Source organism: Callorhinus ursinus, unplaced genomic scaffold, assembly GCF_003265705.2.
Source record: "Callorhinus ursinus isolate GAN/ISIS: 27379988/994484 unplaced genomic scaffold, GSC_fseal_2.0 scaffold2, whole genome shotgun sequence".
Taxonomy (NCBI): Eukaryota; Metazoa; Chordata; class Mammalia; order Carnivora; family Otariidae; genus Callorhinus; species Callorhinus ursinus.
This window is the reverse complement of record NW_027397064.1, coordinates 104,654,768-104,679,553: the sequence shown is the minus strand read 5'-3', so window position 1 is coordinate 104,679,553 and position 24,786 is coordinate 104,654,768. Positions and strand designations below refer to the sequence as shown.

Genomic DNA, 24,786 nt, shown 5'->3' with positions numbered 1-24,786 from the left:
TCTTACTGCTATCTGAAGGTGCACACCTCACCTTAACCTCATAACTATAGCTCTCAGAATGAATCCTTCATCTCTGAAGCACTTATGATCATTCACCCAGATCATTGTCCTGGCTTTGTTTCCTGCATCAATATTTCAGATTGCTGGTTAGTGAGGGAAGAATCAGTCTCACCACTTTCTGATGGGACAGACTGAAGTGCCACCTTTGGCCTTGTTGGCACTCTGTGTTTTCCATGAATCAAAGGCATCCTGATGCCCTTCCACATGCACAGGTAGAGAAGCACCATTTCATCAAGATAATGATCCACTTTTCTTGTAAAAACAAGGGATGAGAGAGATGACGTTGGTAACAAAACACAGATGCACTCGTTCATGGTCACTTATTCAAATCAAAGCCGAGTTCTATATTCCTCCAAACTCCGTCTTTCCCCTGACTTTCAAAGAAGTCTAACATAGGTGGTGGGGAGAGTAAACCTCACTTAATAAGCAGATGAGTAAATCACTATTTTTTAGATGAAAGGCACTTATAAAAAGTCCACTCAAAATCTACCTCCTCCAGACAATCATTCCGAGGCCCCTCCATTCCCTAACCAGTCCAAAGATATAGAGGTGGAGGCTTTAAGCTCTCTGAGCATCAGTGTTTGTCACAAGGTTGTGACAATGAGCTGCTAGGATGATAACCCTTCAGGCATCTGTGGGGAGGCCATCCATTGTGGCCTATATTCCTTCTCTTCCTGCAGTAATACAACCAGCTTCATGACTAGGACGCAAGACGAAAGCACATCATTTTCTACTTTGCAATCATGCTAAAGAATAACTACAAAGTTAGAAGTGGTTGACTGCAAGGACAGGCCAAACCTCTTCAACAAAACTCCTCGGTTTGTAGCCAGGCTCTGCCACGTACTTGCTGTGTGCCCTTGAACAAGTTACTTAGTGCCACTCTGTCTCAATCTCTTTCTGTACATTGGAGTTAATATTACCCACCTCATAGGGTTGTCATGAGAATATCACACACACACACATGCACACACACACACACACACACACACACACACACACACATGTAAAATGTCCTGGCACGCAGTAAGCATTTTTTAAGGATTAGCTATTCATATGGCCTGTTATTCAGATTTTAATCTGTTTTGTTTGCTGCAAGTTCCCTATGGCCTTGACTTTAAATTCTCTTTTACCCATTGATGCCAGTTCAGTTCTTCCCATGCAGGCAAACACCCAGCACCTCACCCATTCTCAGTCCCAGCATCATGCACTCCATCCCACCTGAAACAGCCTTGCCTGACCTCCCTAAACCCAGCCCATGCATCAAGTCCTTGAAATCTTATTTCCTCAGTGATTCCCTTGACTTGCTCTGAATACCTGGACACATCTCTCCTCTTTCTCTGGCCTTTTGGCAATAGGCCCTCCACCTGTCTATGGATTGAAGAATCAGCAAAATCTGGAGTTGAGTCCTGGCTCCATCAAATACCAAAAATGTGACCTCAGACAGCTTGCTGAACCTTCCTAAGCAGGGGTGGTTTTATCCTTAAACTAACAATAATAGAGCAACTTAATTATTCTCAAATCTGAATGTGCATAAGAATCTCTGGGCAGGGGCTTGTTAAAACTCAGGTTGCTCCCCTTCCCCCAGTTTCTGACCCAGAAGGTATGGGCTGGGACCTGAGAATATGTATATCTAACAAGTTGCCAGGTGCTGGTCTGGGAGCTGCATTTTGAGAACCACTCTGTGGATTGCAGGACTGAAGAAAGAATTAAATGAAATCATATTTAGAGAATGTTTGCTCAGTAACTATTACATAAACTATAACCTTTCCTTTTCCTCCATGAAATCGACTAAAACGATAAATAAAAACAGCAGAAGTGCTCTTGTTTTGATGTTGGCTCCATCCCATGAGTTAAAGGAGAACACCATATTGTAGCATTTCTCACTTTAGAGTTAGTAGCTCAGATTGTGTGGGCATTGGCCTTACAGTGGCTTTTCTGGCACCCAATGGAAAGACTTTCAATTTTAGAGAAGAACTAAAACATATGCATTACCATGCAATGTAATCTTTTTATATAGCCTACTGTTTTTAACAGACTCCCACACACAGAGTGGGTTTTTAGCATAAGTCTGTTTATGCGAGGTCATCCAAAATAATGCTTCTCCACCCTCAGTGTTTACAGCACTCCAAACTCTGAACCAAGAAGGTAAGAATCTTGACCGGAGACTTTAGCAGATGCTTTTCTTAAACGAATGTGTGTTGGGGGAATAGGAAGTGGTTATGGAGTGAGAAGCTACATTTCATAACTTAATCTGTCTGCAAGACATTTCACAGCAGAGTTTCACATGTGATTTACTCATTGGAACAAGCAAATTGTTTCGTTTTTACAAGGGTCAAAGCAAAAAATTCTCCATAGGATACAATAGCAAAGACCCAACTTCCACATCTGGCTTTACCACACTCAACTTAGACTTCCATTACTTTCTATGCAGAACCAGAGCTGGATGATCTTTGAAGATGGTTCCACAATACCATCACTCTGTGAGGAAGGGAAGCAGGAAATGGGACACATGACCACAGAGACCCCTTGCCAGGCACCAGGAGACCAGAGGAAATCAGTCTCTATCAATCTTTATAAAGGTTTGGAGCAATACATTTTGGTGGGTGGAGTCACTCTCATTAGAATGGCTCCACTACCACCCACAGGGTGTGAGGCTTGGGTAGAGGGAGAAAGATCGGAGCTATAAACTTCAGGAGGGCCAGCAAGTAAACTGTCCCCCAGATAACACAAAGACAAGTTATGTTTGTTGGCAGCTGTAGCCATTCTAAGACCCACACTCCCTCCACACCAAAATTTCCCTTCACTCAGGCACTGCTGAGGATCCGACTGTTTTCATTTATACTCCCAAAAGTTTTGTTTGTAATGGGAAGCAGGGGAGAAGCTGACTGACAAAAACCAGGGAAGTATGGAGGGAGATGGAATTCAATTGTGCCCAGCCCCCAACAGTGTCCCATGGACTGATTTCAACACCCCTTTGGAGATGGACATTGAGACAGCGCTGCTGGAACTTTTCAGAGACCCTGTGAGATCCTGATCAGAAGGGCAGCTGCTTGGGGGCCCAGTAGAAGCAGGAGCCATCCCTCTCTCCCACACCTACACCACTTTTGTATAGAATCTACACAATCCCTTGACCTCCAGGATGGGAGGTTTTAGTGGAGTAGAACTCAAAGTCTGCTCCCACAATCAGCCCACCAGCACCCTGGAATTTGTTAGAAATGCAAATCCCCTGGCCCACCACAGTAAAATCAGAAACTCTAGGGGTAGGGCCCAGTAATTTGGCTTTTAAGAAGTCCTCCAGGTTATTCTGATTTAAACATGCTGGAATTTGTCTGCAAAATTTAATGAGACACTTCCAGGTTTATGTAAATTCAGGGTCCACAGGTGCATGAACCAGGAAATAAGGACTGCCTTAAATTCTGTGCCCTTGGCATATCAATCACATACTTTCCTTATCTTATCCAGGCCCTGAGAACCAATGCTTTCCTTATCCTGTCCAGGCCCTGAGAACCAAGGCACCCAAATTGATGGGCATTTTCCTAATGGGTGGTTGTTGGTGGCCCAGAGGAACAGCTTCTCTGAACAAGTGAAAATTAAAGTGCAAAGGCACTGACTTGAGGGCACATATGAGGTATATCTATGGGGCTCCACCCCAGAAGCTATAGGGATCACTTGGCAATGGTGGGCTGGTGGAACTTCAGAGGGAGACCTGAGCCTTCTCCTCTCCCCATGGAATCTAGAGAGCTAGCAAACCTTTGGCTATAGGAATTAACATGGAGAACATGTACTGAGTAGCTACTGCTTACTAGACATGCAGCTGAGCACCTGATTTCTCACACTGTCTCATTTAACTCTCATTGCAAAGGTAGGTTTTATGATCTTAGTTTTGCAAAAGAAGAAACAGAAACTAAAAGGTTAAATAATATGTATCATATCTCAAACTCATAAGTAGTAGACTGGGAATTAAACACATTCTATCACCTCTCAAATTTGCTGCCACCTGCACTGAGATTAATGAATTCTCCTAGGTGTGACTTCCACCTGCCCCCACCTCAGACAGTGTCCCTGTTTGGTTCTCCAAGTTTGGCTTCACACCTTGGATCCAGTCTGCCAATCAAATCTGTAGACAACTTTGGGTGATACGCCTCTCCTACCCTGGACTTTGGACTCAGCAAGACTGAGCATGGCTCCTCTAACTGACTTTGTAGATCTTTCAACAAAAATCCTGGGGAGAGGAACTTCCTGACCTGGATGACCACTCAGACCCCACCTGACCCTGCATACCACTTTGAATGTCCCCCTTCTAAATGAAATCTCATAGGGCAACTAATGTTTACAAAGAATTTAATATACTGATTATCCCTGAAAAACTTCTATGTGGTTAGACAGAAGATGGGGTTGCTTGTGTAGGAGCCACAGACACACAATGCCTGCCATTTCCAGGTCAGTGCCTTTTGGGTGGAAGTACAAGGGAGAGAACCTAGCAGTGTTCAACTCAGCCACAACTTTAATCCTGTGACCATGGAAAAAATGACACATGTCTCCAGGCCCTATCTTTAAAAAAATGGAGACACTGATAGCAATGTACTACCAGGATTTCTGCTGCTCTTACCACCTCTTACACTACCCAAGTATATACATAAGACTGCCCAACTCATTTAGTCAATGCCTATCTATGGGTTTGTGTACCTGAGGGTATGATAAAGCTGTTCATGGAATGAAGCATTTATTGAGGGTGCCTTTGTTCTATGTAGTTTAGAATATCATGTCTTGCCAAGAGGGTTGCAAGAGATAAGTGCAGTGGTCTAGGGTGTGGAAAATGTGAGGTTGAAGGTTCAGCCCACAGAGGAGGGATAGTAGATGAACATCATATTTTAGAGGTTTAGAAAGACTATTGAAAGTGTGTGGGATCTGCTAGGAATGCTCTGTCTTGTCCCAAATGTGATTCCTAAAAGGGTGCTCTGCCTCCTTCTCCTAACTCACCCTTGGACTGCCAGGCACTGGGCAGTTCTACAGATGGAGCCTCCTAAAGCCAGCCTTCTTGGCTGCCCAACTGGGGACCAGGCCAATTTCCCCACTTCCTTTCTTCCCTGAGACCAGAAGACTTGGTAATTTGCCCATCATTGAAATGCAAATTGTTAGTTTAGATTCCTTAATTCCTGAGAAGGAATCCTACCAGCTGTTACCAGCATTGTCTCATGGCTGGTTTGTGAATTTGTTCAGGCTGGGCAGCAGAGGTACCATCTCAAAGGCAACCTGCTTAAGGGACCCCCACTAGAGGACTCTTCAAATTTTGGAACGTCTGTGCATCTTCTGTGAATACTACCTTGGTTTTCCCACAGTGACTGGCACTGAGAGCCTTAAAGGACACTAAGAGGACAGGGTCTCTCCGGCCAGCCAGGTCAGCTCGCTCTGAGGGAGACGGAGGGGTGGAACGGGCAACCACAGAGAGGTCAGGAGGGAGGCCTGGGTCTCTATAGCCTAAGAGGAAGGGGCAGAGAATTGAGTCTGGGAGAGAAGAGACTCTTAGGCCAGATAAAAGGCTGTTCTTCTTAGACTTTCCAGAATAGAGCACAGTTAAGGAAAAAACACAGCCAGGAGAAAACACACACACACACACACACACACACAGAGCCAGGCTTCTCCACCCCAACCTCTTCCACCACATCCCACCCTATCCCCAAGTGGCAAGCTCCCTCTAGACAAAGACTTTGCTTTTGCCCTTAAATCAAGTTCAATTGGCCAACACATTAAAAATAAAACACACAACTTAGAACCCACCTGCTTTTCTAACTCCTGCCCCTCTCCAACAAATGTTAAATACAAGTTCAAGAAACAATTAATCAAGCAAAGCCTTTTACCACAGTATCCACTTCTGTTAGAGGCGCTGTCTGGTAAATCAAGAAAAACGTACCATTTACTCACTAAACTAAACACAATCCCTTATTATACAATTAACCAAAACACAATTGTATGTAATACAATTATATGGACTACAATTACACAAAAGTAATGATGCGGTATAGATGGCAATGACTTTCATGTAATCGAAAATAATGAAAGCGTCCTTGATTAGAAATTAAAGTATCATAAGAGATCCCTATTGATAAATGTTCCCTCTATTGAACTCCACTTTGCAAAAGGCTCTGCTGGCTGGTGAAGCTGGATGCTCCCCCCTCATTGTTAATAAAGACTATAGGGGTGGCAACCATTCTGTGTAGTATCTTTTATTCTGAAGTCTCTAATCTAGCACATTCTAATGAAGCACACATTTTATTACCCACTTTTCCAGCTGGTCAAATAGAAAAAAAAAAATGAAGCAGAAGAGCCAAGAAGTCTGTGTGATTTGTTGAGGATCCCATGTGTAGTGGTATTAACAGAAAAACATGCACATAAAGCTCCATCAAATTATATTGGTCATTCCGAGCATCAGAGGAGACTACAACTTACAGAGCCGATTTCTGTGCTGCTCAGGAGAGGTACCTGATACTTCTCATCATTGCTCCCCTGGACAGGGGCAGTTACCTTCCCAGCTCTGGGCTGGTTCTCTTTCAATCCATCCTTCTTACTTTTTCCTGAGTACTCTTTATAGGAAGCACGTCTTATACCTTCTTTCCTGATTCTCACCTAGCACATGAGGCCGCATCCCACAGGCACACAAATTTCTTCATAGTTGCTACTAGACCCTATCTCTAACCATATTCACACCACATACTCCACCACAATGACTTTCCATCTCCACCGAGCTATATTTTATTGACTCTAAGACATTCTTCATTGTAAGACATACCATTATTTTATATGCCACTAAGAAAGAAATGTTGCTGATTGAACAATGATACACCATCGATTATAAAATTCCTCCCAATATTAGAGATTTGAAAATGAAAAACCAGCATCCTGAATTGATGAAATACTTGCCAGCCATAATTTCTCCTATTTCTCTGCCATTTCCGACACTGCATGCAGAGAACCTATCCAGAGAACAAGTCTTGCTTGTTCTTTAAGATCCAGCTCAGCACCACTTCCTAAAAACCTTCTTGACCACATTCTTCCCAAGGCCAGACTGAGTTATGGCTGCCATATGTCCTACAAATAAGGGTGTACTTCTTGGGCATTTATTGCACTTTATTGTAGCAGCTAATTTATTCCCCAGTGAGACATGAGCAGAGACCCTGTATCACCAACACATAGGCAAGGACTTAACACATATTATTCACCCATTTAATAAATGATATTTTGACAGGGATGAGCAAAATTGTGAGAATGAAGGAAGTAAGTGCTAGAGATAAAACATGGAGAACATGATAAACCTGGCTGAAAATTCAGAATCAGTACTCTTTAACTTTCTGCAGCATGTCTTTGAACCTAGAAACTTTGTAAGAGGAGTCGGAGCCCAGAAGAAATAAAAAGAGAAACCGAGTTTCTGCTAGATTTGTGAGTTGCAGAGTATAAATGCTGATTATCTCTGTCTGCAGCCTCTTCTCTTCTGGGCCAAAGAAGCAGTGGGTTAGGGGTAGCAACAACAAAGGTCAGCCGCCCCAGGAGTCACTGTACCCCTGGTGCCATCTGAACCTCTGTTCTAGACCCTGAGAGCCTGACGCTCATTTGCCCCCATTAGAAAGGACGCTCACTGCAGTAGAGAATAAAATGGTTTAAGAGAGAAGTAATCCTTCCCTCCTTTATGCTTTACTCTTAACTTCAAAGTAATCAAATGTTGTTTATGCATAAAATTTTAATCCTGTCACAAATTTGTATTTTGATTTAATTTGCATATCCCATTTACTGCAAGTCAACATGAAGAGAGACTCAACTAATTTAAACCATTTTTCTCTGGGCCTGAAATCCTTTCAGAAATATTTTCCATTAGGCAACTCAATTATGTCTAATATGGCTAATGTCAGTGGATTAGAATTTTGGTTAAAGAAACTCATATTTAGAACAGTGAGAATGGGAAGAGGGTGGGAGAACAGAGAAGAGACAATAATTACCTGTCTTTGATGCTACACAGATCAATGTGTAAATCACTAAAATTCCCCAGGGAACCTTGCTGAACTGAAATGAGGTCCTTGGGCTGGTTATCAATAAAGATGAGCCTCATGCAGCCTTGGAAAGCCTTAATGGGATTTAAACATTGGGAATCGGTGAGATTGTCAGGGCACCCTGTGGGACAGAGAAAAAAAAAATGAAGAATACTGAAATGATCAGTCATTTCTTTGGCGACCTATTGATGGAGGACCTGGAGGTCTAATTATTTCAGGGCCTTTTCATTCACCAGTGCACGCATTTTTGTTGTAAATCCTAGCATTCTCAGAGAAAGGATGGAGTTGGTACAAAATGGGGCATACTCAATCGCTGTACAGAGCAGAAAACAAAATGTGTTAAAGGGAATACCAATACTATAACATTTATCTCATTCCTATTTCTTTTCGCCTATTGGTAAGCTATCCACCATTCTGTTGTGTGGTATACTTCACTCATCCCAAGGAGGCAACATATTATAACTACTTGGGAATTTTGGTTCTGTCTCAAAACATGCTCTAAATGCACAATTCAATTCTGAATTACACTTTCAAAGGAAATTATGCTTTGGGTAAGGATGGTGGCAAAGTAATTGTCTGGTTAATTGTTAGCATTAACAGGCTTAGTTCCTGAGAAAGGTACACAAAGGAATGTAACTGGAATTTTGAAGAGTTGCACAAAGCAAATCCTGGCACCAAAGGAACTAAGGGTTTAAATGCACATAGTTATAGGGCTGTAATAGCACACGTGAAAGGTTAACACCATACCTTTTTAAAGAGCGTTCTTAAAAAAAAAAAAAAAAACGCATTGCATACTGATTTAGCATAGCTTGCAACCAGGACATACCTGCTTCTCATTAAGACAGGTACAGAGCAATGTAGGTATACAAGTGCTTGTGCTCTTTATAAACTCTATCCCAATGGTTTTAATAGGTTCAGAGCATATGGGAATGCAAGCTTGAAAACATGGCAATAACCCATAAATAACTGGGAATTATTTCAGCCATTTCTAATAGACAGTCACTGCTGGGCTGAAGCCCAGCAGCTGGTTAACAGCTCACAGCCACACTATAAAATGAAGAGAGATGCTACAAGTTCTAATTGAAGCTGTAGAAAGAATTTATGTAAGTTGACTATTATTACTCAAACTCATTTTTCACCTCCCTTAAGTTTACAGTCTACGTGTGGGGCGCTTCTTTAAATACTGTTTAAATCACAGATAAATCTTCACTTTATAAACTCAGTGCCCCCTAAACTTGGGGAAGGAGACATTTCCCCTTTGAGGCATTTCAGATGCCATCATTATTGAACATCGTTTCCCCCAGAAATAAGTACAAGAATGCTTCTCTTTCTCTGTTGGTGAAACATTGCATGTGGTGCAAAAATTATGCTGTCTGTGAAATGTACCTATGGGGCCGCTGAGAACCTTCTTCTGCAGCCTTTATGCTACATTCGCTAGCATCCCTTTGCTGTCCCAACCTAGTGGGTGTGGAGAACACAGATTTGGCAGTGTATCCTGGTCCTAATATTTATACAAGTGACTTCATCTCAGCAAACACCAGTCTTATTATCTGTGAAATGGGGCTAAAATTGCCTATCTCACAAAGTTACCCCATGAATTAAATGAGGTAAGACCCACAAACCATTTAGAGCGAATGGAAGTTCTCCCTTCTTGGAGGAATCCATTGTCCTTGCATACACGGGGAAGATTCAGAATGAAGGACAGAGGCCCTTCCTGGGGCCTTAAAATCAAACCACAAAAATATTGCTCTACGCTGCATCTCTTCCAGGATGCCCCGATATGTACGCTAAATCTGTGCAAAGCCCGTTTTGTATTTCAAAGCCTAACCACATGCCATAACATGAGAGAAGTGATTTGTAAATTCTATTTGAGAGACTGCACTTTATAATTTTACATGATACTTCCTTTAAGCTTCCTAATGGAAAAAGAATTAGCAACCTGAGAACAGGTCTAGTCCATTCCCATATTTATAAAAGTCAAAGCCCAGTTTGTCCATTCCTTGCCCTGTTGGAAGCACTGGGCTATACACTTAAACCCTGACCTTACTGAAGTTTTCCAGCAATTTGGCTTTGCTTCCTCATGTCTGAGATAAGGGAGTTCAGGGACCATCAGCATCTTGCTCAAGGTCACACAGTGATGGAGTGTACTCTCAGAGACTATTTCTTTAATACCAACACGTGACTAGGAAACTAGATACTAATATTTTAATGAAATAAATGCCTTGAAAAAACTAAATACAAATGAACATCATCCATAAAAATACAGTGAATTCCTAATCATATATTTTTCATCCTTTCCAGTTTGCCCCGTGTTTTCGTCATTGGGAAGGTCCCTAGGATTCACCCGGCAATGGAGAGAGCTGGATCTGTGCTGTCTGCCCCACGTGGAGCTACAAGTTCATGGGCCTTCTAGACCTTCCCCATGTTTAGAGCACCACTCCATTGACATGGCCTACACGGATGTCAGGAAGGAAGGAACAGATAGGGGATTCAGACAGTAAAGGGGCAAAGGAATATCCTAGAAGCGGAGCGTGCTGATTGTGCCTTCCCACCTGGATTTTTCCTTTTGCACATACTGCTGACTGTTGGTGCGTATTCTCCAAGTTTTCAGCTGACTTTCTCCTTCCCAATGTGATCACAGAGCTTGGCATGGCTGCAAAAATCTCCTTTGGACATGTTATGTAACACTGGCTCTTATAACTATTTTTTTTTTTCCTTTTTTTCCCTCCATACTGACCCACATAGTTCATATTTGCACAGCTGTCAGAAAGTTTCCTTCTCATTTTGTGCTTGGGAATGGGTACCCGTGGTTGTGTGTGTGTGTGTGTGCACGCATGTGTGTGTGCGTGTGAATGGCCTAATTGACAAAAAAAAATCATCGGGGTGAAATAATTGTTCACTGCGTTCTCCTTCCCTCCTTTATTTTCAAAAGCTGGAGAATTTACCTCCAAAGTAGTAACTATTTCCAGAATAAATCTGCACGCGGGTGGTGTCCTGGGCCGGGGATGCTGCATCATTATCCAGAGAGAGAGTGATGCGGTCCCTTCTGGCATTGATGCTAACTGAATGCCACAAGCCATCATTCAAACTGCTGCCTGCAAAAGAAACAGGAAAGGCAAGCATAGGGATGATTGAGTGGGGAGGTCTGAGGCAAGTAGGGCTCATCCTCCTCACCTGCTGCACTCCCCGTGCATCCTTGTGCTTAAACCACAAGCCCCACATTTCCACAAACAAACTTTACCTTTCTTCCTCTGTTTACCATTTTAATTCTATTATTTTCAAAGTGTCTGAACCATGTCTGATACGTTTGGTTTCAAAACAAAAGGGAAAACACAAATTTATCTGTATACTACAACCAAAAGTTTTGGCCATGTGAATTGACCTCTTGATATAAATGCAGAGTAAAAGGTTGAAAGGAAAAAACAAAACAAAACAAAACAAAACAAAAAACTTCAAAACATCCCTGGTGATTTCATCTCTGGGTGGTGGGGTTATAGGCAACTTTAGTTTTCTTTTTTTTTTTTTTAAGATTTTATTTATTTATTTGACAGAGAGAGACACAGTGAGAGAGGGAACACAAGCAGGGGGAGTGGGAGAGGGAGAAGCAGCCCCTCCACCGAGCAGGGAGCCCGATGCGGGGGCTCGATCCCAGGACTCTGGGATCATGACCTGAGCCAAAGGCAGACACTTAACGACTAAGCCACCCAGGCGCCCCGCGACTTTAGTTTCCTTACAGTTTTCCACAAATGCCTTATCTGCATTTTTTAGGAAAAAATAAACTGTTCTTAAAGGCAAAAGTAGATGAAGAATGCTAAAATCTAATGACGTGTCAGTCAGAGACAGCCTCTCATCTGAGGGAAGTAACAGACCAGTTCAATCCCAACATTTTTCTTTATCTAATTAGGTGACACTGGCTGAGTTACGTACCTTCCTTGAACTCTGGCTTTATCATCTTCAAAGATCATCATTCCTACTCTGTGATCGTTAAAAGGATCAATTGAGATCAGGCAGGGAAGTTCCTAAGACAGTTGCAGGCATAGTAGGTGTTTTGTTGTGTATTGTTTTTTTAATTTTATTTATTTATTTATTTATTTATTTATTTATTTATTTAGAGAGAACATAGAGGGGCAGAGAGGTAGTAAGAATCTGAAGCAGACTCCTCACTGAGCACAGAGCCAAAGCAAGGCTCTGATCCCATGACCCTGAGATCATGACCTGAGCCAAACCCAAGAGTCTGACACTTAGCCAACTGAGCCACCCACGCACCCCTGAATTAGGTGTTTATTACAAGTTAGTTCCTCCCTTGTTCTCATGCCCCAGATGTCTTTGGTGTGTACTACCCTGCTGGCCTATCTGATTGAGAAAACTGATCTGGGGATTTGTCATGAAGATTGGGACTATTTCCTTCTACAAAGTGTATATCTATTAAGGCTGTCAGATGCCAAGTCCCTGCTGAAGGAAACAGTCTTATTTACTAGTCCAGTCCCAAAGATGTGTCTGTGAAAAAAGCACATTGACACACATGTTTTCACTCAATAGACATCTGTTGTGCCCTGCTATGTGTTGAGTGACCTTCCTATTCTTATTGCCTCAGTTTTCTTCCCAGCCAAATGGGGAAAATGATTGTACTTATACACCATTGTGAAAATTATACAGTAGTTAATACAGTAGGGCATGTAGAACAGTTCATGTCACATCATAAGTAGACAATGATGTTAGCTAAAACAAGTGGACAGAACAGCAACTACAAAATGGCCCCTCCCATCTGGAAGTGTGGAGAGAAACATCAGATAGTGTCTATAGTCTCTCGTTAAATGGAAGAGATGCATGCAATAAGAATTGGAATACTGTCCTTTGAGTTCAGGGTAGTGGGATAAACAAAGAAGCAAGCAAAAAACACTTGCTATTTTGGGTGGTGCACTAATATGGGAGCAGAGAAGAAAGAAAGCCTAAGTAATGGCATTTGAGGATCCCAAAAAGGCTTCACAGCAGAGACAGTGACAGTTCAGGGAAGTTCTGAAAAATGCACAAGAGCCCTCTACTCATAGAGCAAGAGTCCAGGAGACAGAGAGACTGTACAAAAAAGCAAAGGTCTGGAATGAGAAGCAGGAGAGAACAATAGGAAGACAAGTGAGAAAGGATCCAATCACCCAGGGGCCTGGAATGCCAAACAAAAGAATGCATTTCCATAATTTCCTTGGATAAATGATTCTGGAGAGTGCTTTATTCAATCCAATTCTATCAGAACCTTTGGGGATGGGACCCTAGGCATCTGAATTTTTTAAAAGCTCCCTGGGTGATTCTAATATATGGATAGAAATGAAAATCACTGCTTTAGAACAATGGGAGTCCATGAGGGGTCCTTAGCATGGGAACGATCTGACAGGAGGTACATATCCAAAGACTCCGGTGGCAGAAGACAGCTGGGAGGAATCAAGGTTGGAAGCAGAACTGATGGGGTCTCCTGCTAGCACTGGCCCCAGGAGACAGAATGATGAGAGTTTCAGCCAAAGTAGCAGCAGTGCAAATGGAGAGCAAGATGGATTAAGAGCTATTCCTGGAGGTAAAAGGGATCAGACTTAGTAGAGCCTACTGGAGCAGTCCCTGAGAAACCAGCTGGGAAGCAAGCACTGAAAATCAGAGCCGAGGTCTGCAGGGCTTCTCAGAACAGTTACTGAAGAGCTTATGCGCCTGAGCCCTCAGATGGTTGGAGAAGCTGCCCAGGGAGAAGCACAGCACCAGGCTGTGGCCCAGCTGCGTTGAACCACGGCAGCTGTGCCCCATCTGCTCACAACAGGCCAGATGTAAGGGACCCTCCTGCATTACCAGCCAGCTCCCTAGCAGTCTTCGCTGCAGCCCTGAAAACCTGCTTGGGCTGCTCAACCCGGCGGCTTTACTTCCTCCCAAAAGCCAGAGTTTGGGTCCTAACCACAGGGACTCTGCTAATGAGGTAGAGGCTCTGTCAGGTGTTTCCTGGTGATGAACATTTGACTTCTGGCAGGGGCATTTGGGGGGCATAGCCAGCTGTGGGTCTTTACTTCTTTTTACTCTCATTTGCATGCTGATTGAAATGTATTTGCATAATATAGGAGACTGCATCTGCAGACAAACTATAAACTGTTTGGAGTCAGTAAATAATTCAACTTAGAGGATTTAAAAAATAGCCCCTAAGGGCCCAGTGCCCTACTAAACATCAGGGCTAAAGTAAAGAAGGAATCAGAGGCCAAGGGGAGAGTTGCACCTAATCAGAGATAGATTCTCTCCTCCTTTTACAGATGAAAGTGGCCTAAAGGAAGAAGTCTGATCCATGTGAGTGGCAGGGCCAGAGCACTGGCCTTTGTGTTCTGATTCTGGGTCCCCTCCCCTTTCCACCTCACTATCCACTTGCTCTCTTTAACATTGTTATTAATGAGAGTTTGCTTGGTTGTTTTTCTTTTTCCTTTTTCTTTTCTTTCTTTCTTTGTTTCTTTCTTTGTTTCTTTTTTCTTTTTTCTTTTCTCGTCTGCTTATCCTTTTGGTTTGATCTTTTTGATCTTTTCCTCCATGGTCCTGAGTCCCTACAGGGGGAGCCCGTGTGAAATCTTCACTCTTCTGAAGAAAATTATTAGGGCAGTAGTTCCTGATACTGACCACACAAAGAGAGCACCCAGGGAGCTTCTGAAAGGACAGGTCCCTGGGCCCCACACCAGGTTAATTGAGGCAGGCTTCAGGGTAGCCCCAGACCTTGGAAGTTTCAAAGATCCCCAGAGAGTCCCTTGTGCAGCCTGGGTTAACAAGTACACCATTTGAGGTTTCCGAAGAGGAAGAAAAGAAGCTGGGAAAAACAAGGCTGGTTTTAGAGGAGCTGAGCTGGGAACAGATTCCAAGGCAAGCAAAGTGACATATCTCCTTCTAAAAATCTGTTTTCTGCTGGGGTCCTCCTTCCCACTTCATTCTGTTAATAGCTATAGATGATAGATAGATAGATAGATAGATAGATAGATAGATAGATAGATAGATAGATAGGCATAGATATAAAATATATACAAAATAACAGCACTAGAGAGTCTTCAAGGTTTAGTTTCTAAGGATTCTCTTTTTAAAGGTACAGGTTTAAATGCTATTAATTATTCAGAAATTAGGGAAAAACCTCCCTGAGACAAAAGGTTCTGAAAGAACAGAAGTTTTCAGTGGAGAGAATGGGGAAGCACTAGCTTTGAGGCCAGGAACGCCTGATGGGGAAAAGCCCCTGGTGGTAAAATGATGTAATTAGGGCCACTTTGGAGTTCTAAACATTCATACGGTTTAGGAGACCAGGCTTAAAATGTGGGATTTGGTTTCTAGAAAGATTGTTGGATGATGACAAATATAAATTTTCTGACCTATAAGTGATGTTAAATAATATTTGCCACCTCCCAGACAAAGAGTAAAAACCAATATACCAAGTACGTGGATAAAGAGGGAAACAGGTAATTTCATATATTGCAGGCAACATAACTTTGTGCTTTCTTTCTAGAAGGCAAAACACCAAACAACATCAAAAGACAAACAAAAAAAGGCCCTAAAGATATCATACCTCATTTCCCATAAATTTTATTCTGAAGAATTAATCCTAAAATAGTACAAGAGCTACAGCCAAGATTTACAGTGAAAAGAGTTCATGATGCCATTATTTCTAAGAGCAAAAATTCACAACCACCAATATTTCCAAGTTAGCTAAATCAAACATGGTATATTTAATAATATGAAATATAATGTAGGCATTAAAAATTATAATGTCCAGGAATGCAAGTGACATCTTGATAAGTGAAAAACTCAGGCTAAATAGTATATATGGTTATGGTTTCCATTTTGTTAAAAATTACTACAAAGAGAAAATACTAGAATGACCTGGAATGACTAGTTGTTTTCTTTTTTCTTATAGAGAGTAGTGGAATTTTCAGTTTCTAAAAGCAAAGTGTACAACTTTTATGATTATTTTTTAAAGACTAACAAACTGTTTAAGTTGAGATAAAGGATAGGAAATATTTTCATTCTATCCCAAATATTGCGATGTGCCAGGCATTTTAAATGTATAATTCCTAACTCTTACAATGGTCCAAGAGGCCAAATTTTATTGTCTTCATGCTATAGATACTAAAAGGAAAAGTAAGAGAGCTCCCCAGGTTCACGTGGCTAGTAGAGTTGGAGCCAGAATTGAAGGGGTGGTGTCGGGGATCCAGGCTGAGCTCCTGCTCTCCACCCCTCCAAAGCCAGCCCTGCCTTGCTCCAGGAACTGATGGCCAATAACTTCGGCAAAACTCTCTTTTCTGCCATTGAATTCAACCTTGTGTTTCATTATTTATATTTTTGGAACAGCTCGACTGAGATAAAATTCACTTACCATGAAATTTGTTTATCTAAAATGCACGATTTAATTGTTTTTAGTATATTCACAGAGTTAGGCAACCATCAACACGATTAATTTTAAAGCAATTCATCATCCCCAAACTAAATGCTGTAACATGTAGCCATAACCTCCTTAATCTCCTCACCCCCTCACCTCCTGCCTTAGTCAACCACTAGTCTGCTTTCTGTCTGTATGGGTTTCCCTGTCCTGGGAACTTCCTATACATGAAATCATACACTAGGCTCCTTTTTGTGGTTGGCTTCTTTCGCTTAACACATTTTAAGTTCATCCTGCACTGGAGCTTTTACAGGATACTTTCATATCTGAATGATACTCCATTGTATGCCTAGATCCCATTTTATTTATCCATTCACCAGTTGATGTACATCTGGGTTGTTTCCATTTTGGAGGTATTATAAATAATGCTTCTGTGAACACGTGTGCAAATTTCTGTGTAGAACTAAGCTTTCCATTTTCTTAGGTGTGCATCTCAGAGTAGAAGTGCTGGATCATATGTAACTCCATAGCTCATCTTTGGAAGAACTGCCAGAGTGTTTTCAAAGTGGCTACACCAGTTCATCTTCTCACAAGGAAACTTCCATTTTGATAATACAGAGTTGAAACTCTGGTCCTGGCCTTTTGTGGATCTTCTAGCCTCTAAGAATTAAAATGCAAGTCAACTTAGAATGTCTACTTAGACCTAACTTGGAATTCTAGCTAATAATTACTTCGATTTTATTTTTCCAGATAAGTAATGTTATTGAGCATTTAACATGTCTTTTTTTTATTTTTTAAAGATTTATTTATTTATTTGAGAGAGAGAAAGAAAAAGGGAGGGAGGGGCAGAGGGAGAGAGAGAGAATTTCAAGCAGACTCCTTGCTGAGCATGGAGGAGCCGGTCACAGGGCTTAATCTCAGGACTCTTGAGATCCTGACCTGAACCAAAACAAAGTGTTGGATGCTTAACCTACTGCGCCACCCAGGGGCCCCTTAATATGTCTTTTTAAATATTTTTTGTAATGAGAACTTCATAGCAACTTATAGTTCACATTTGTTGGAACTGAGATTCAGAGCAGTTAAGTACTATCCTGAAAGACCTAAACTTTTTTATAGAAGTAAGATTTTCCTTGAAACAGAGTCCCTCAACACTGACACTAGATAATCTGGATCAGATAATTCTTTGATGGGGGTAGGGTGTTATACACTATGCCTCTTGTGTGGGATGCTTAGCAGCACCCCTAACTCACTAGAATCAGTAACAGCCCCCCACTCCCAGCACCAAAATTGTCTCCAGATACTGACAAAAGTCTCTTGGGTGAGTGTAGGGGGATGGGAGCCTGGGGTGGGCAAATGGGGAATCTCCATTGGTTGAGAGTGACATATTAAATAATTTTGGAGGCTGCAGAGCCTTGGTGTTCTCTCACCCCCACTTTCTTTCTGTGTTTCTCTTGTCCTTAAATACCTAACAGGTATTTGCATTTTAGATTTCATCTTATTTCAATGTCTCTCTGGATGGTTTGAATACAGAACCTTTGAAACAGAGGGACTGTCCCAGGACCTCTAAGCATGAGTTGTTACAGCCATAGGTCAGCATGCAGAGATTCAGCCCAGGTCAGAGCAGAGTCCCCAAAGACTCTATTTCCAATCCTGGAAATAACTTGTCACGGATTTCTGTGATACCTTTATTCACCTTTTCCCCCTTTCTCAAGGCCCTGCCACTTATAATTTCTAGGAATTTAAACAGATTTCTTAATCTCTCTAAACCTGCTTCCTCATCTGTAAAAAAGAGACAGAATTGCCTGGCTTGACTTGGAAGTTTCTAGGCTTTATCTTTTCCAGAAAACCTGATTCAGCTGTTTTTTTCCACATCCTGTCACATCTACCTTTACTTAATAGTTCAAAGGTAGTTTCAATTTTTGTGAGAACAAAATGGGGAATACATAAATAATTGAATAAAGCAGTCTTAAAATGTCAATCACATCGTAAAAGAGCATATTACAATTATTAGTAACATTATGCTACGATTTAGATCCTGAGTTCTGTTTTTCTTGGGTACCATTTATCCATCAATTATGAAATTTCATTAACCCTTCCCTATGCAGTATACTGAATTCACATTTTTCTTCAGATGCCTTCTCCAGCTTTTATTCCATCCTTTATCACTATAGCTGGGAATTTTTAAGATGGCCTCCCTCTTTTCCAGCCTCTGACTTATTTCTGGTACAGGACAGCTTGCTAGATTGAACTGTCTAAGTAGCACCTCACAGCAAACGTCTTTCTAGTGGGTCATGGAGTCCAGAGAACCAATCTCCAACTGCTCAGCAATCTTAACTGTACAGCTTCTATAATCAAGTCTCCATCTGTCCTCTACATCCCATTTCCCAATATTCCTACACAAATTCCCTACTGCAGCTAGGCTAGTGCATTCATTATGCTCCAAGTGAATTCACTTACCTAATCGGTGCCTCCACTCCCACCTCTCCAATATCCAAGCTAATCTCCCTATCCTCCCATACCCAGTATTTGTCCCAGAGCTTCTTCTCCTCAACTATAAAGACAGGAAGCATACTTTTTTTTAAAGATTTATTTATTTATGTATTCATTCATTCATTTATTTGAGAGACAGAGAGAGAGCAGGAGGAGGAGCAGAGGGAGAGAGAGAGAATCCCAACTGAGCACGGAGCCTGACAAGAGGCTCCATCTCAGGGGCCTGAGATTATGAACTGAGCCAAAATCAAGAGTCAGACACTTAACCAAATGAGCCACCCAGGTGCCTTAGGAAGCATACATTTTTTTGACTTTCTATCATAGTCACTAGACTTTCTATCAGCACATTGCAGGGCATATAACAAGTGCCGAATGATTGAGTGCATCAGTTAATAAACCAAGAAATGAACAAAGCAGGTTGATCTTTTTTTTTAAGATTTTATTTATTTATTTAAGAGAGAGAGAATGAGAAATAGAGAGCACGAGAGGGAAGAGGGTCAGAGGGAGAAGCAGACTCCCTGCTGAGCAGGGAGCCCGATGTGGGACTCGATCCCGGGACTCCAGGATCATGACCTGAGCCGAAGGCAGTCGCTCAACCAACTGAGCCACCCAGGCGCCCAAAGCAGGTTGATCTTGACCAGACCAATATAGTCATTTCTCCTCCCAAATTCCTAAAACTTCTGCTGTCTGATCTATGGATTTAGTTCATATAATTTACTGCTTTTTACCATTAATTAACAATGCATCACTGCAAGTCTCATCTCCCCGATGAGATTACAAGTTCCTGGGGGTCAGAATCTGAGTTCTGTTTTGGTATACCCCTCAGCATCAACAGGGCAGCATCCTGTCCTCTCCAAATGATCATTGATTGATTGAGCATCTCACCAGCTGAATTTCCACTGCCAAGTGTCATCAGCAGGGTCTGTCTCCCTGGTGCATGGGCCATAAATCACAAGTTAAACCTTTCCTAGTTGTTAAAGTCTGGTGCATATGTCAGGGTAACCTGGATCCTGAAAATCCTTGGTCAGGGTATGCAAGGAAAACATCTGGATTTGCCATCCACTGGAGTGAGAGAGGGAAATGTGATGGATTTGTGGTTGATGGTTACCCCCTTGTTTCCTTGATATAGGCCTGAATGCTCAGCTCAAAATTCAACATGGTAAAACTTGAGCTGAGCTCCAGAGACAGATATTTCTCTATCAACTTCAGGATACAGCCCAAACTCTGATGTCCCTGCCAGAATCCTGCTTTAATTCTGTCCTCCTTTGCCCTCTGTGACCCAGTCATCCTGAGTCACCTGTGGATTCTTACACTTCTAAATCTCCTACTTCTGTCTTCTGATTGGAACATCCTTCCCTTCCCTCTTTGTTTGACCAAATTCTACACATTCTTCAAAACCAAGCTGTGTTGCCCCTGCCCCTAGAAAGCCTTTATTTTCTCAATCATCCAGGTTCCTCTCCTCTATGCTCTGCTACTATCCTGAGCATGTGTCTTCTTGCATTACAAATGTTTCAAGACCATCCCTTCCAACTGTGCCTTTGAGCTCCTGGTGGGCAATGCCTCCATCCTCAAGTCTGAGTATAGCACCAACCTTCCTGAATTAAATGGAGGCAAAGTGAATTATATGAGAGAATTACCAAAGCAGAAAATAGGAAAGAGCAAAGGAAGTGAGATCAAGTTTGACTATTAGAGTTTTCCGATGTAGTAATAAAAACCTAGCTCCTTCAGTTCCTCTTTTGAATGAGTGGTGAAGAAGGAAGAGTAAGTTAAGAAATAAAATGACCCCACTGTCATTACTCAGACTTGAAAAAGCTGCAGATGCCCAAGAGATCATTGTTTTGGTAAACATTCCCAACCTTTGCAGGAAAGCTTGAAGCTCAGGCAATTGCCTTTCTCAGTTTCCCATGAAATGGCATGCCTCATCATATTTCTGTCTTCTGAAACTTGAACTCTGTGCTCAGCAGACAGCGTGTTGTGACAGTCATAGCCCTATGGCTATTTATGTATTTGCCCTTGCTGATGGGATTTTCTCATCAACATTATCTTAGCTGAAATCAGAGGCATTAATGACAACTTAATGGAAGCAGAAGAAGAAGTTCACAAAGTTATCATGTTTACTTGATGTGCAGATGGTGGCTAGATACAAAGGGCTTATATTAAAAAGGGCAAAATTTGGGGAGCTGCTCTGTTAATTGCAGGGCTGTAGCCTAAAACCATCTGGCCACAAGTATTAGGGTGAGCACTTAGATCTTGCATGATGCAGCTCTCCCAGCCATCCCTGACCTCTGGGAGTTCCACTGGCCTTTATCTAATTATTACTTCCCCTGAGTGTAGTTCATCCCTGGTTTTGACACATTATGCAGCATATAATTGTGGTAACATGAATGTTTGTTAAAAAGTCACTGTTAACTCTTCTTTCACTGTTAAAATTACTTCCTTCTGAATTATTTTGGAGGTTGACTTACTGGTTTATTCACTTAGGCAGTTGCTTATACATTGGGCAAATACCTATTGAAAACCTGTTATAAGCAAGGTGCTATACTAGGCCTTGGGCAAATAGCGATAAGCAAATCAGTGTTCTTGTTCCCATGAAACTTTACACTGCAGTGGTCAGGGGAGCAATGAACAACCAATTAATAAATACATGATTGATATACATTGTTACAGGCTGAATGGTGCTCCCCAGAATTCATAGGCTGCGGTCCTTACTTACAGTACCTGAGAATAAGTCTGTATTTGGAGACAAGGGCCTTTAAAGAGATAATGGAGGTAAAATGAGGTTATATAAATGGGCTCATATCCAATATGACTAGTGTCCTTATAAGCTATATGAAAATAAATTCCTAAAAGAAAATTAGAAAATAAATTCCTAAGTCTGTGGTGTTTGCTTTCCATAGTCGCAGCAAAGTAATGCACACACATACACACATCCTTAGGGCAAATGCTACACAGGAGAAGAACTAGAAGGCTGGGTGATGGGGCATCTGGCTGGCTTTGGGAAGGTTTCTTGAGAAAACATCAATTGAGATGCATTCTGAAAGATAAGTGTTGACCATAGTTCTAGGACTTATTTAATTTAAACAGTCAATGTTAAATAATGATCATATAAACATCCATCATGGTTGCTGACCTAAGGTTATACCATCAGAATTTCATCTTATCTTTAGTCACAAAAGTCTCCTAAGTATGGAAAATGGATAGCTGAATAGAATGGATCGCTTAATTGGTATTTTTGGAATGCCCTTTCTAGAATTCTTCCTACTCAAGCCATATATAGAAATACTGAAAGTTATAAGGTGGTCGAGGAAATATGATGAACATAATTGCCAGTATCTAGGAATTAAATGTGGTAAGCTGGAAGTGCCTCCTCAACAAGCTCTTGGCCTTAACTGAAGATATTTCAATGGCATCTGGTTGATTTCTGGATCTTTGCTTGTTATTTTTCCTCTTGCCCAAGCATTCTGTTCTGTGCCTGTGGACAGGTTTTTAGTTTCCATTTTCTAACTTGTAATCATTCAGTGGTGCCCAGCTGTTAGGTTGACATCTCTCAACTTGGAGACTTCAGCTTCCATCTCCCAGGTTCTACTCATTCCTTAATCCTGAGAACTGTACTCTGAGTTTGATCCCTCTAGTGATACCAAGGGAAGCTCCGGATAGATTATTCCTCTAATGGAAAATCAAAAATGGTCCTTATGCCATTTGACTTTACTTGTGCTTGTTCTACTTTCTGCAGTCATGTAAACATATAGAAAAACTTTGACTATAAGAAAGCCTATCCCATATTCAAAGATTCTTGTCATGTCTCTGTCTTGCTTCCTCCCTACCTGTAATAGCTCCAGTACCTACAACTGTTCCACCCTTAACACAGTTTGAAGACCCTATACATTCTGATCACCCCCTTACCAACACATACACACACACACACACACACACACACACACACACACATTCTATTCTAGTTCAGTTTAAAGAAGGTTCCCCCAAAAAAACAACTTCTCATACTGGGATCTTTGGCTCCTAACTATACATGTCACTGAGAGTCACATGTGTGACCTTTCTGGGACATGCAAGTCTCCTTCACAAAAATCATTTTATGACAAAGGCTAAGTTCACATTATTTTTTAAGATGTTATTTATTTATTTGAGAGAGAGAGACAGAGATACTGAGAGAGAGCATAAGCGGAGAGGAGAGGGAGATGCAGGCTCCCTGCTGAGCAGGGAGCTGGACATGGAGCTCGATCCCAGGACTCTGGGATCATAACTGACTGAACCACCCAGGCACCCCAAAGTTCACCTTTCTTACTTCACAAAATGTACCACAACTTTGGGAGTTGAAAAACATGATCTCTGACAGGGGACTTGGCCCTGCATACCCCCATTGAAGGCCTTTTACCCTGTTTTCAAAAGAAGACTCTTGGGTTGATGATTTCCTTGAAGATAATAAGGAAAGGGGTCGACATCTTGTTCTTCAGGAACTCATATAAAGGACTAGAAGGGATTTTACTAATTTTATACCAACTCTCTCCTTTAGCAGAATGGGACAATGAGGTCTAACAGAATAAGAGTTACCCACATTCCTCATTTATGCAGAGCCCAAATAAGCCAGAGCCCCGAATGCTAAAGCCAGAGTTCAAGCTCTTTGCCCAGGCTCACTTTTCAGTGGGAAGTTAACACTTTGAGAAGCATCACAGTAGAAAAAGCAGATTTCAAACTTTAATGACTAAAGCCCCCAGACCACTTTTCCATTTTCATTCTCAGCATTCTCCCATCAGAAAAATAAAAATAACATTGAAATTTCAGATCACGGGCGCCTGGGTGGCTCAGTTGGTTAAGCGCCTGCCTTCGGCTCGGGTCATGATCCTGGAGTCCCGGGATCGAGTCCCACATCGGGCTCCCTGCTCAGCAGGGGGTCTGCTTCTCCCTCTGACCCTCTTCCCTCTCGTGCTCTCTATCTCTCATTCTCTCTCAAATAAATAAAATCTTTAAAAAAAAAAGAAATTTCAGATCATATTTAAAATAATTATAGTGATGCCAGTGTTTTCTCTAGACTATTTAATGTTTCACACAAAATTCAAACTGTTCCTCCCTGATTCTCTAAAGAAACAGACCAGGGGATATTCTTTACTTTATACAGTTCCCTGTTTTCTTAGTAATTCAGATGAGTTTAGACAATACCAATCTCCATTCTCAACATCCCTCTGAGTCTTTAAAATGGCACCCATTTCCAACATTAAAAAATAGAACAGAGTGTCTACTGCTCAATGGACAGGTGAGGACTTGAGAAATGGAGTAGTCCCTGTGACACACAGCACCTCATGGAATGTAGTAAAGAACTGAGAGCTTATAATGCATAAAGTAGAAAGTCCAGGTGTTTGTCCATTTACTTAAGATTTGCCTATATATCTTTTCTGATTCCTGAAAGGAAAAATGACAAGACTCACTGTGTAGCAGGACACCTTGAAGGTATTCTCTCTGTTCCAGAGCAGCCCCAAGATTTCCATGTGGGGTTTGGAGCATGGGGTGACCAGAATGGGAAAGGCTGTATAATACAGGGCAAAATCTTTGGAAGCAGATAGACTCTTAGTAGTACTTCATGCTGCTTACCACCCTTAGTCCTTAGATGATAATCTTACTAAGGAATTGGCACTAAGCATTTATGTCTTGTATACTTAATGAATACTCGTGTGTGTGTGTGTGTGTGTGTGTGTGTGTGTTTATTGATATATAGATGTGGATTATTTATTTTATAATGTTATACAAGTAAACTTACCTAAAATATATAAGAAGTCTTAAAGACAATAGACTCACCATCTTGTGTAAATCCCACCTAAC

General features: G+C 41.6%; 1 protein-coding gene across 1 annotated transcript in view; it reads right to left on the bottom strand.

The window, feature by feature from the left end:
* Positions 1-24,786, bottom strand: part of CNTNAP5 (contactin associated protein family member 5) — an 872,890-nt gene that overhangs the window by 378,858 nt on the left and 469,246 nt on the right. The window contains exons 9-10 of the mRNA XM_073885276.1: positions 11,045-11,194; positions 8,049-8,220 (exon numbers count right to left, since the gene is read on the bottom strand). Coding sequence (XP_073741377.1) covers positions 8,049-8,220; positions 11,045-11,194 — 322 coding nt within the window. The remainder of the gene's footprint in view (positions 1-8,048; positions 8,221-11,044; positions 11,195-24,786) is intronic.